The 13,437-nt window shown below is 50.5% G+C and overlaps 1 protein-coding gene across 5 annotated transcripts in view; it reads right to left on the reverse strand.

The window, feature by feature from the left end:
- Positions 1-1,644: 1,644 nt before the first annotated feature.
- ATP8B3 (ATPase phospholipid transporting 8B3) overlaps positions 1,645-13,437 on the reverse strand; it is a 51,256-nt gene continuing 39,463 nt past the window's right edge. For all 5 annotated transcript variants that reach the window (XM_083483633.1, XM_083483634.1, XM_083483632.1 and 2 more), the window contains exons 22-28: positions 12,040-12,310; positions 10,412-10,635; positions 8,567-8,650; positions 7,592-7,831; positions 5,662-5,800; positions 3,673-3,803; positions 1,645-2,288 (exon numbers count right to left, since the gene is read on the reverse strand). In XM_083483633.1, the coding sequence (XP_083339759.1) occupies positions 2,031-2,288; positions 3,673-3,803; positions 5,662-5,800; positions 7,592-7,831; positions 8,567-8,650; positions 10,412-10,635; positions 12,040-12,310 (1,347 nt within the window). In that variant the 3' untranslated portion in view covers positions 1,645-2,030. The remainder of the gene's footprint in view (positions 2,289-3,672; positions 3,804-5,661; positions 5,801-7,591; positions 7,832-8,566; positions 8,651-10,411; positions 10,636-12,039; positions 12,311-13,437) is intronic.

The raw sequence follows: 13,437 nt of genomic DNA on the forward strand, positions 1-13,437 counted from the left end.
GTAGATTCGTGATGTCAGCCTCATATCTAACACATTGGCAGTGTCTGGTGTGCCCTTTCGAACAATGCCAGAGGAGGAATTCCGCTCGCTGCCCAGGAACCCCCCAGAACACACTTCCTGCGGATGAAAGATCTGTGGCGCGCAGCCCCAAGAACCAGCCAGAATTGTTATGTTTTCCTTTCCCAAAATCAGTTTTATTTCAAAGTGCTGGAGAGTGCAAAAAAGGGGGGAGGGGAGATTAAGGATGCCTTTGGACAGAACCTCTGTCTGGAGTTGAAGCCCTTGTGCATCAGAGATTCTGCTGTGAAGCTTCTCCCCTCCATCCCATAACCAGTCAGGCAAACTGCTACAGTCTTGGGAGATTTCGCTCTGTGTCAGTACTGCATCCGTCCAGCAGAGGGCAGTCTTGTGTGCAACAGCCAACACCGGCCGCGTCGCTTGGGCGCCCTCTAGGGGCTCTTGCCGGTAATGCAGTGGCAATGCACCCTGATTTCGTTTAAGAGAATAATAATAGGAATTAAAAAAACCAAAACACCTTTACGGAGCTTTGTCAAGCGGGTTACTGCTGGAGCCGGCTTTCCTTCACTAAATAAACTGTTCTTTTTTAAAAAAAGAGAGAAATGTTCTTTATTTATTTTTAAAAAAGGCACCTCCTGTTTTTCTTGCAGCCAGAAAACAATGATTGAAAACAACTAATGTTGCAGAGGAAAAGAGCCCCCGGGAAATTATGATGCGGTGCTTAAAAATACCTTCAAGGACAGCCAGGCACCTATTGAAAGCTACAAGACATAGAACGGCCAGATATAGGGGCAGTCTACCTCCCAGCAGTATGTGATGAGGTCCAGCAACTTGGGGAGGCTGGTGGCTTTCACGGTCCGTTTGCGAGCTTCTCCCAGACACCCGACAGTTTGTAGCTAAACGCTGGATTAGACAGAACTCGGGTCGGATCCGCCAGGGCTCTTATTGAGTTAGGAATGACAGCTAGGCTGGACCTCCAAATTCGGAGGCAGTTTACAGGCCAGCAACAGTGGCTGTGTGTCAGCTTTGGAGCTCTGGCCGTGCGATTCCCAGAAAAACACTTGGAGTCGGTCATTGTCGAAAACAGGGTGCCGGGTTCGAGAAGACCCCGGGAAGCCCACGCTCGTGTTCTTGAGAGGTGTTTTTGGCACAAACATAATTCCTGCATTCGCAAGCGGTTGGCCTAGATGCCCTTTGGGGTGTCCCTTCCAACTGTACAATACTTTGATTCTTTGGCTAGAGGATAGAGAGGGGGGTGTGAGCGCTTGCAGAAACCGGCCTATGGGACGAAGGTTAAAGTTTACATTTGAGGCTCTGTCCGTTTGCCTCTAGTTCCGGCCACTGCTGGTATGTACCCCCTGTAAGGACGCTCAGAAACAGGGGGGCCAACTTGAATAAAATATTGGGGGGCAGGCAAGCCCCTCCCTGAATAATCAATCACATCATGAGGTTCACACACACCATTTGAATAGCAAGGCACATCAACTTTGCAGGGCCCAGCCTCCTCAAACATTGTTTTTTTTGAGGGGGGCAAATATCCATTGGCCCCCTAGGAGTTGACCCCTGTGCTCAGAGGTGAATGGGATAAGCTCCACTTTGCTTGAAGGCTCTCCTTTCTGCCGGCGCCTCTGATTAAAAAAACAACCATAAGAATCAGGCACCGGTGGTTGTTGATGGGAATGCTTTCTGAATAAAGTTTCAGAGGGTATTTGCAACATCACCGTCTTCTTTCGCACCACAGTTACGGTGAGAGAGCACAGCAGAGTCACCGCCCAACGTCTGCCGGCGCCCGTGCGAGAACGGCGGCAGTTTCCGTGCAAGGAAATGTCCGGCGTGCCGGGATTCGAACTCAGAGCTGCGATCTCCTGCGGGCTGCGCTTCGGGTCTCGGGAGCCCTCTTCGGACGCCAAGGTGATGGAGATTATCCGACGCTGGTCCCTACGGTTACTGGTACACACACACACACACACACACACACACACACACACACCAAGGCCTTGTTCTCCTCCTGGTCAACAGAGATGGAATTTCTTTTCTTCAGAGGCACGATCGGCAGAGGGGGTGTATTTGGGGCTGCTGCCAAAGCCGTTCAGCTGGCTGCGGACACGGGGGCCCTTGCTCCGTAGACTAGCACCTCTGGAGATGAGGTCTGCGTAACCTTCCTTGTGAGAGAAAGCATAGCTGGAACGTCTCAGGTGCGAGTTCCTTCGGATGTGAGAGGTCAGTTCCACCGCCTTTTGCTTCTCCCGCATGTCCCGGGCTTGCAGCACCTGAAAAGAAAGCAGAAAGCGTTGTCTTTTTTGCATAACCTTTTTCCTGAATTTTCACATTTTGCAAATTCCTTTCATCGACAATCAAAGCAAATCTCCCCTGAGGATCCTTCCATCGTGTTCTTTTCTTACCATGTATTACTTATATTTTCCCCATGATATACCTTGGAAGGGGACGCGGGTGGCGCTGTGGGTTAAACCACAGAGCCTAGGACTTGCCGATCAGAAGGTCAGCGGTTCAAATCCCCGCAATGACGGGGTGAGCTCCCGTTGCTCGGTCCCTGCTCCTGCCCACCTAGCAGTTTGAAAGCACGTCAAAGTGCAAGTAGATCAATAGGTAGCACTCCGACGGGAAGGTAAACGGCGTTTCCGTGCGCTGCTCTGGTTCGCCAGAAGCGGCTTAGTCCGGCTGGCCACATGACCCGGAAGCTGTACGCCGGCTCCCTTGGCCAGTAAAGCGAGATGAGCACCGCAACCCCAGAGTTCGCCACAACTGGACCTAATGGTCAGGGGTCCCTTTACCTTTACCTTTATACCTTGGAAGTCAAATGGAATCCGTTCTGGAAGTCCATTCGACTTCCAAAACATTCGGAAACCAAAGCACGGCTTCTGATTGGCTGCAGGAAGCTCCTGCAGCCAATCGGAAGCTCCGTTCGGCTTCCAAAAATAGTTCACAAACCAGAACAGTCACTTTCGGGTTTGGGAGCCAAAACGTTTGAGAACTAAGCTGTTTGAAGACCAAGGTACGGCTGTAATTCTAACTTCTTAATAATGATATTTTCCTCAGTCCTCAAACCCACGTATCATAAGTTCGTTTTCTTTTCCACACAAAACGTCTATAAGGAGTTTCCAATCCTTAGTAAATATCGACCATGATTTTTCTCCGATTAAACATATCAACTTTGCCATCTCTGCCACGTCCAATAATTTTAACAACCATCGTCGTTCATAAAGAATCTTTCCATCTTTGTGCAGAGGAAAGTCTCGCCGCTGTGGTCATGTCTTGAAATAATATTCCGCAGTCTTTTTCTAATTGTGTGTCCACTATTCCTAGGCAGGAAAAGGTCTGGCTTCAAATAAATGTTAGGCTTTAAAAACCTTCTACATTGGTGTATCTGATATTTCTTGACTTTTTTTACAAGTCCAACAAACATGATGAAATGTCTCTTCATATTTTTCACACTTCCAGCAAACAGCTTGATAAGCTCTAAAGAATTGTGCTGCATTTAGATGCCATTGGAACATCGTTTTGTGTTGATTTTCTTGAAGGCCATTGAACCCGTCTTCCCAACAGATTGCGCCCAAGGATTCCATCTAAGGGCTCAACGCTTTGGCGCTGTCCTTCAGCACCCAAACTCTGGGGAGGCTGCCAAACAACACTCACCTCCGACATGGTTGTGGGTCCCGCGAAACTCCGCACAAAACGGAAGGTGAGGGAGGGGATCGTGTTCACCACAACGCAGAGCAGGACCACAAAGAGCGACAGTGGGTCTGTCAGCGCGTTCTTGGTGGCAGCTGGAGGAGAAAAGAGTGACCCAGTCAGCTCGGGAACATCAGAGGGGTCTTCATATGTTGGGTGGCAAGGCAGCTGAGAAGACTGGGTCTACCCAACACACACAAAATGCCAATTGCAAAGGAAACTCAAGGGCAGTGCTAGGAAGAAATAGGGCCTTTTAAATATATCCTAGAAATTGAATTTATACATATATGCAGGCTAGAATCCTCCCTGCCATTCATACTTACGGGTACACATGAAAGGGATCCAGGGGTTTAGTAAACCACAAGCTTAACAGTGTGATGCAGCAGCAAAAATAGGTGATACTATTCTAGGTTGCATCAACAGATCAAGGGAAGTCATAGTCCCACTCTATTCTGCCTTGGTCAGACCACATCTGGAATACCATGTCCAGTTCTGCATACCACAATTTAAGAAAGCTTTTGATAAGGTAGAATGTGCGCAGAGGAATCATGGGACTGTAGAGTTGGGAGGGACCGTGAGGATCATGTAGCCAAATTCCTTGCAGTGCAAGAACCTTTCGCCAAAGAGGGCAGCCAAAATGGAAACCAAGCCTGATGAGGTATGGTCGAAGGAGCTGGGTATGTTTAGCCTTGGAAAGCGGAGACTGAGAGGAGATATGGCAACCATCTTCAAATATCTCAAGAGCTGCCACGTGGAGGATGGAGCAAGGTTGTTTTCTGCTGCCCTGGAGGGGTAGGACTCGAACCCAAGGCTTCAAGTGATAAGAAAGGAGTTTACGGCTCAATGCCAGGAAGAACTTTCTGGTGGCAAGAGCTGTTTGACAGTGGAACGGACTCCCTTGGAACCGTTCAACAGTTCCTCATCAGGGTTGGTTTCTAGACCAGGGGTCAGCAAACTTTTTCAGCAGGGGGCCGGTCCACTGTCCCTCAGACCTTGTGGGGGGGCAGACTATATTTTTTTGGGGGAATGAATGAATTCCTATGCCCCACAAATAACCCAGAGATGCATTTTAAATAAAAGCACACATTCTACTCCTGTAAAAACACGCTGATTCCCGGACCATCCGTGGGCTGGATTTAGAAGGCGATTGGGCCGGATCCGGCCTCCGGGTCTTAGTTTGCCTACCTACCCATGTTCTAGACCCTTAATCATCTTGGCTGCCCTCCTCTGCACACGCTCTAGCTTGTCAACACCCTTCCGAAATTGTGGTGTGTTCCAAATGGGGTAAAAGGGTAAAGGGACCCCTGACCATTAGGTCCAGTCGTGGCCGACTCTGGGGTTGCGGCGCTCATCTCGCTTTACTGGCCGAGGGAGCCGGTGTACAGCTTCCGGGTCATGTGGCCAGCAGGACTAAGCCGCTTCTGGCGAACCAGAGCAGCGCACGGAAATGCCGTTTACCTTCCCGCCGGAGTGGTACCTATTTATCTACTTGCACTTTAATGTGCTTTCGAACTGTTAGGTGGGCAGGAGCAGGGACCGAGCAACGGGAGCTCACCCCGTCGCGGGGATTCGAACCGCCAACCTTCTGATCAGCAAGCCCTAGGCTCTGTGGTTTAGACCACAGCGCCAGCCTCCAAGTGGGGTATTTCAGTCAATTCATAAAATATAATAATACAACAATAGTGGAGCTGGAAGGGAATATCTGGTCCAAACCTCTGCAATGCAGGAATCTTTTGCCCAATGCGGAGCTCTGATTGGCCCTGACTCCACCTACTGTTTGGGCTCCCTGGTTCCTGCCCCATCAGTCCCAATGGGCGCTGGCCCTCCCTGAAGGACAGGCAGCATGGCCCACACAGATCTGCCCCACCAATACCTCCCTGCTTCCTCCCGTCCCACAACGCATCTGCCGTTTGAGTGTTGTGGAAGACACGGGAGAGTTCCGGGAGTCCTTACCTGGAAACTGGAAAGCGACAGGCGACGTCTTGAAGGCTTGAAAGCTTTGAGTTATATAGGAGAAAAGGCAGTAGAAACCGATGCTGACGGCAATAGCCAGTACGGACAGGACAGTCCAGAATTTGACCTCCATCATGCTCTGCCAGGGGAGATACAGAAATTATTATTATTATTATTATTATTATTATTATTATTATTATTATTATTATACCAACAACCAAAACACAAACAGTGAAACCCCCCAGGCGGCTGATACATTGGGTATAAAGGTAAAGGTAAGGTAAAGGGACCCCTGACCATTAGGTCCAGTCATGGACGACTCTGGGGTTGCGGCGCTCATCTCGCTTTACTGGCCAAGGGAGCCGGCGTACAGCTTCCGGGTCATGTGGCCAGCAGGACTAAGCCGCTTCTGGCGAACCAGAGCAGCGCACGGAAACGCCGTTCACCTTCCCGCCGGAGCGGTACCTATTTATCTACTTGCACTTTGAGGTGCTTTTGAACTGCTAGGTTGGCAGGAGCAGGGACTGAGCAACGGGAGCTCACCCCGTCATTGCGGGGATTCGAGCCACCGACCTTCCGATCGGCAAATCCTAGACTCTGTGGTTTAACCCACAGCACATCCTGCATCCCTACATTGGGTATACATAATCAATAATAACACATTCAAATCAAGCATATGTACAATTCTATATACCTTAACACTCCTCCCTCCACAAGGTTTTAGGTTTTAACATTCTCCCAGATTCTGCCCAAATAATTCAATATCTTCTCAAACCAATCCTCCTCCTTTCTCACTGACCTTAAACCCTTTCATTCTGTGTATCTTCACAGTTAGATATTCTAAGATTATAATATTTTTCCTTCCATTGCTTCACCCCTAGCTCTTCTGCGTTTTTCCAATTACTCGCTATAACCTGTCTGGCTGCAGTTACCATCAATTTTACCCATTTACACTCCTCTCTTGTTTCTAACTCAGTCATAGCTGTCAACGTTTCCCTTTTTTAAAGCGAAGTTCCCTTATTCCGAATAGGATTCCTCGCATGAAAAGGGAAAAGTTGACAGCTATGATCAGTGCTACTCAGGGTAATAAGAACCATTAATTCAGATATTTCCACCTTCCTACCCACAATTCCCGATATTTCTATACCAATCTGTTTCCAGAATTTGTTAACTAACGGACAATCCCACCACATATGACTGTAAGTTCCCATCACTCCACATTTCCAAGGGGAGATACAGAAAGGAAGGTCAGTGAAGCAAACTGCTTTGGCAAATCTGCAGCCACAGGGATGTTGCTCAGCACCAGGGCGGATTCGGTTTACCGTATTTTTCGCTCTATAGGACGCACTTTTTCCCCTCCAAAAATTAAGGGGAAATGTGTGTGCGTCCTATGGAGTGAACGCAGGCTCCTTGGCTTCAGCGATAGCAATGCGAAGCCTCCGAAGCGCAGAGGGAGCGCTCCCTCCGCGCTCTGGAGGCTTTGCGTTGCTTTCGCTGAAGCCTGGAGAGCAAGAGGGGTCTGTGCGCACCGACCCCTCTCGCTCTCCAGGCTTCAGAGATAGCTGCCTGAAGCCTTCAGAGCGCAGCGGGAACTCGCGCTGCGCTCCGAAGGCTTCAGGTTCCTTTTGCTGAAGCCAGGAGAGCAAGACTCTCCTGGCTTCAGCAGAGAGGGAGAGCTGCGCAGCGCCCCTTCGGCGAAGCGGGAGGAGAAATGGAAGGGGCCCCGTTTCTCCTGCCGCTTTGCTGAAGGGGCGCTGAGCAGAGAGGGGGAGAATTTTCTTTCTTGTTCTCCCCCTCTAAAACAAGGTGCGTCTTATGGTCGGGTGCGTCCTATAGAGCGAAAAATACGGGAAATCTCGATTTAAATCACCGATCACATCCAACACGCACAAACACACACACGGGCACCCGCCACCCACCCCAAACTCACCTCGGCAATGACGGTGAATATTGCAGCGGTAGCTATTACCATGGCAAAGGACTGGTAGTCGCCGACGACGTGGGAGCCCGAATGGTCTCCCATGGCCCAGAGAGTGATGAAGAAGTTAGCCAAGGAGACGAAGGACCCGTGAACGAAGCAGAGGCAGAAGATTCGGAAATTGAAAAAGCGGTCTTTCTGACCTGCCTTGTAGAGCTCGGGGAATTGCAAACTTTTCTTGGCACTCACATCCTGAATGAAAGGAGGAGAGAAAGAGAGAGGGGTGGATTATTTTTATTGTTTATATTATTATAACCCTAAACCCTAAACCCTAAACGACATCTGAAGGCAGCCCTGTTTAGGGAAGTTTTTAATGTTTGATGTTGTACAGTGGTACCTCGGGTTAAGTACTTAATTCGTTCCAAAGGTCCGTTCTTAACCTGAAACTGTGCTTAACCAGAAGCACCACTTTAGCTAATGGGGCCTCCTGCTGCCGTTGCTCTGCCGGAGCACGATTTCTGTTCTCATCCTGAAGCAAAGTACTTAACCCGAGGTAATATTTATGGGTTAGCGGAGTCTGTAACCTGAAGCGTATGTAACCTGAGGTACCACTGTATTGTGTTCTTAATATTCTGTTGAGAGCTGCCCAGAGTGGCTGGGGAAACCCAGCCAGATGGGTGGGGTATAAATAATAAATTGTTACTGTTATTGTTATTACATTGCACTGGTCTCTGAACACTCCCTGTGGGATCAGCGGAATGATGTCTCTGAACGTCAATTGCTGGGGGGGGGGGGGTCACTGCTTGGGATAGAGCTGGTGGTTTCGTGCCACAGGCATCCGATTGGTTGCTATGGCAACAGGATGGAGAATTGGATGGACCACACCCCTTTGGACTTGTCCAAGGGCAGAGCTCTCTTTGCGTAATGGAGGAGAATGGGATGAGTGGGTGTGGGTAGCAAACGCATCTACGGAAACGGCGGACTTACCTGTTCAAACAAGCCCATGCAGAGCACCGGGTACGAAGTGTAGAAGACATTGTAGAGGGCAAGGAACCAGCCCTCCAGCAGAGGCTGAGATGGGAGAGCAAAACCAGAGAGGATTAGATGGGTTTCCTTCACATAACTTGCAACCGGTGTTAGGAACCTATGACCCTATGTCGTTGGACTACAACTCCTATCATCCGGTCCATGCCAGCTGCTGAGACCTACGGTCCAGTGACCCTTGGAGGTTCACTGATGTTCACCATCCCTGAACCAAGAAGAGGCATCCCTTCGTTCAGGGATGAATGCCTCTTCTGAACAGAGGCTGCCTTTCACCTCTTGAATGCAGTAGGGAATGAGACCTTCTCGTAGCAAAGATGGGGGACATCAGTGACCCTGCAGGTGTTGTCAGACTACAACTCCCATCATTCCCGACCACTTCTGGCTTAAATGGTATATGCATTTTATGGAGAACACGCTACCTTATCAATTTACCTTTTCTCTCTCCCCATCTCTGTTTCTCCCTCCCTCCCTCCCTCCCCTCTTTCACACACATAAGCACACAGCTGGAAAAAGAGAACATCACATTGCACCACCATTTATGAATCAGGCACCATTTCCCTCCCATGATGCCCTCGAATAGTGCTTGACTTGTGCAGTTGGGCAGGAGAAAAAATGGTTATCAATCATCATCACCATCTTCTTATTATTTATACCCCATGGTTGCTGCTGGTTTCGCCACGAGCAGGGGCAACAGTTAAAGAATAAAACCAAACGAAAACACGGGACTTGAACCCAGGATCTTCCGTCTCACAGGTCGTCATGCACAGTACCATATCACCTTGGAAGTGAACAAAACGGCAGAATGAAAGGGTACGAACTACAGGGAGAGGGCAGGGGGGGAGACCCCTGAAAATTCACATGGAGTGCATAGTTTAAACTATGGAACTCACTGCCACAAGAGGCAGCGACGACTGCCAACTTAGATAGCTTAAATAGGATTAAACAAATTTGTGGAGGTGGAGGAGTCTATCAATGGTTATTCATCAAGTTGGCTAAGCTCTGCCTCTGCAGTCAGAGGCAATAACACACCACTTGCTGGAAGCTGGAAGAGTGCACAGGAGATAACTTGTGTTCAGAGCCCATAGCTGTCAACTTACAGATTTGAAAATAAGGGACCTGCAGCCTCGAAAACAAGGGATCAGCAGCCAAAATAAGGGATTTTCCAAGGGGCACAGGTATGTTCAACTTCTGAGCCCCTCCGAGCCAAAGGCAGAAAGCCCAGCCAGCAGCCAAACGAAGCCTCAAGCGGTGATTCCCACAGCGCAGCAACCCGGCAAAGGGGATGCAGCAAGGGAAACCACCGTCCCCTCTCCGCTGGGAAGCGCTGAGCAAAGGCGAGTCCCCAGGCAACGCGGCCGATTTGATCGGCACAAGGCATGCAAGCTCCACCCCCCAGTCGTTCTTAGACTCCTTATTGGGTGAGCAACGCAGCCAAGCAAAACAGCTGGAGCCTCCCTCCTCCCTGGCCGGCAGGGAGGGAGGGAGAGGAGCTGCTTCCTTTGAAACCCGGGAAATTTAAGGGACATCATCAATAAGGGACAGCAGCGGGACACGGCGCTGGGATAAGGGAATTTCCCACCAAATAAGTGGTGGTTGACAGCTATGTCCCCGATGAGTGAAGACAGATGCAACGAAGACAGATGCAACGAAGACAGATGCAACGAAGACAGATGCAACGAAGACAGATGCAACAGCTATGTCGGAGCCTGAGGTCATCCTACAGGTATCTGATGGGCCAGTGTGAGATGAGGATGCTAAATGAGGCCCTAGAGCCCTATCCCTTCTTACCTGCGCTGTGAAGCCAGTGTAGAAAGCAAACCAGATCTGCACCATCATGCCGGCGAAGGTCTTGTAGAAGAAGTAGCGGAGGAATTTGCAGATCCGGAGGTAGGACCACCGGCCGTGGACAAAGAGCAGCCGCTCCAGGTAGCGGAACTGAGCCAGGGCATAATCGCTGCACTGAACAGCCTGCATCCCTTCCTGCCCGCTGATCCCGACTCCGATGTCGGCAGCTGGAGAGAAAAAAGGCAATCGATAAAGTAAGTGGTTTTGTGTGCCAGGATTTGTCATGGCTGCTTTAGCGGAGATTCCTGCATTGCAGCTGAAGACCTAGAATAGGCAACCCCAAACTCGGCCCTCCAGATGTTTTGGGACTACAATTCCCATCAACCCTGACCACTGGTCCTGTTAGCTAGGGATGATGGGAGTTGCGTGGCGAGTTCCCGCCTCCCCCCAATGGAAATAAAGACACGTATATTACGTTAATGGGCTAAAATTGGCCACAACTTTATTGGTTACAGGTAAGAGCGGTATTGGCTTCGGCATTGGTCCTATGAGCCTATGCAGCTTCAGCCTGCTTGCATGAAGACCGGGAAGGGTTAACACCAGCAGGGGGAGCCCTGCTGATGCACATCAACTAGGTACTCCCCCGGGGTCACCGCTCGGGGGCGCGCTTTAGGCCCGGACCTCCATAGACTTCGGACGAGGCAACGCCCCCCGGAATCCTTTACTGGACTACCCTTCAGTATATGGGGGGGTGATGGCACTGCTCCCCCCCAACACATCTACATAACATGACCCCTACCAATGCCTAACCACCAAAACCAAAGGAGTTGTGACAATTTGCTACGAGGTAGGGATGTGGGTGGCGTTGTGGGTTAAACCACAGAGCCTAGGATTTGCCGAATAGAAGGTCGGCAGTTCGAATCCCCACAACAGGGTGAGCTCCCGTTGCTCGGTCCCTGCTCCTGCCAACCTAGCAGTTCGAAAACACACCAGTGCAAGTAGATAAATAGGTACCACTCCAGTGGGAAGGGAAACGGCGTTTCCGTGCGCTGCTCTGGTTCGCCAGAAGCGGCTTAGTCCTGCTGGCCACATGACCCGGAAGCTGTACGCCGGCTCCCTCGGCCAGTAAAGCGAGATGAGCGCCGCAACCCCAGAGTCGGCCACGACTGGACCTAATGGTCAGGGGTCCCTTTACCTAGGCAAAAAACCAAATGGCTGGTGCCAATTTGCCAAGTGGAAAAAATTCCTACCAGGCCCCTTAACGGCGACCAACTGAGCTCCATAGCAAGGGCAGAAGGGAAACCTTAGAGGGTGGGCGGGTGGGAAACGACAGCAGCTGCGCAGGCAAAAGAGGGAGATCCCGGAGCCACGCTTGCCTTAAGTGGGGCAAGCCACACACCCCGAGCCAGTCGATTGGCTGGCTCAGGGGATGACACGGCCCGAGGATTCCCCTGATCGCGTGGGGGCTGGAAACCAGCCTCCGCGCGCGTGTTGGGGGCGTGAAGCCCGCAACCCCACCTCCTCCTGATGTCGGAAGTGGCTTTGTAGTCCCAAAACATCTGGAGGGCCAAGTTTGGGGATGCCTGACCTAGAAGCTCAAGTCTTCTTGGTCCCCTGGGAACAGGCCTCACTTTTAATCATGTTGACGTCGTTGGCCCCATCTCCAATGGCCAAGGAGATGGCTTTCTTGTGGCGCTTGACCATCTGAACGATGAGGGCTTTCTGCTTGGGAGTCACCCTGCAGCAGATCACGGCCTGGCAGGTGGTGGCCAGTTCCACAAAGGCTTTTTCCATCGCGTTCTCCTGGTCCTTCTTGTTTCTGTTGCGGCAGCAGCCTAAGCGCTGGCGCCAGCTCAAATTCTGCTCCTCCGTGGTCGATCCCTCTGTGTGGAAGATTTTATCCTGGGAAGAAAATGAGGAGACACCCAATCGGATGGTCTTTACAGTGGTACCTCGGGTTACATACGCTTCAGGTTACTTATGCTTCAGGTTACAGACTCCGCTAACCCAGAAATAGTGCTTCAGGTTAAGAACTTTGCTTCAGGATAATAACAGAAATCTTGCTCCGGCGGCGCGGCGGGAGCAGGAGGCCCCGTTAGCTAAAGTGGTGCTTCAGGTTAAGAACAGTTTCAGGTTAAGAACGGACCTCCGGAACGAATTAAGTACTTAACCTGAGGTACCACTGTATTTGTTAAGAGACCATCCCAAATTCTCGGTTCCTGTCACGGATGAATTGCCACTTGGGATAGGAACTATGTATCATACGTGGTGGGAGTGTGTGCATATCAAACAATTTCGGAGGGCCATTCAAGAGGAACATTAAAAAATGCTTAATAATAATATATAATAATATTAATTTATTATTTATACCCCGCCCATCTGGCTGAGTTTCCCCAGCCACTCTGGGTGGCTCCCAATTGAATGTTAAAAACAGTACAGCATTAAATATTAAAAACTTCCCTAAACAGGGCTGCATTCAGATGTCTTTTAAAGATAGGATAGCTGCCTATTTCCTTCACATCTGAAGGGAGGGCGTTCCACAGGGTGGGTGCCACCACCGAGAAGGCCCTCTGCCTGGTTCCCTGCAACCTCCTTTCTCACAGGGAGGGAATCGCCAGAAGGCCCTCAGGAGATGGACCCTGGTGTCCGGGCTGAACGATGGGGGTGGAGACGCTCCTTCAGGGATACTGGGCCGAAGCCGTTTAGGGCTTCCAAGGTCAGCACCAACACTTTGAATTGTGCTCAGAAACGTACTGGGCGCCAACGCAGATCTCTCAGAACCGGTGTTATGTGGTCTCGGCGGCCGTTCCCAGTCCCCAGTCTAGCTGCCATATTCTGGATTAATTGTAGTTTCCGGGTCACCTTCCAAGGCAGCCCCATGTAGAGCGCATTGCAGTAGTCCAAGTGGGAGATAACCAGAGCATGCACCACTCTGGCCAGACAGTCCGCAGGCAGGTAGGGTCTCAGCCTACCATGGTTCCATGGATAGGAACCATGTATCATATAGAATCATAGAATCCTAGAGTTGG

The sequence above is a fragment of the Podarcis liolepis genome (genome assembly GCF_965112155.1).
Source record: "Podarcis liolepis genome assembly, chromosome: 18".
Lineage (NCBI taxonomy): Eukaryota > Metazoa > Chordata > Lepidosauria > Squamata > Lacertidae > Podarcis > Podarcis liolepis.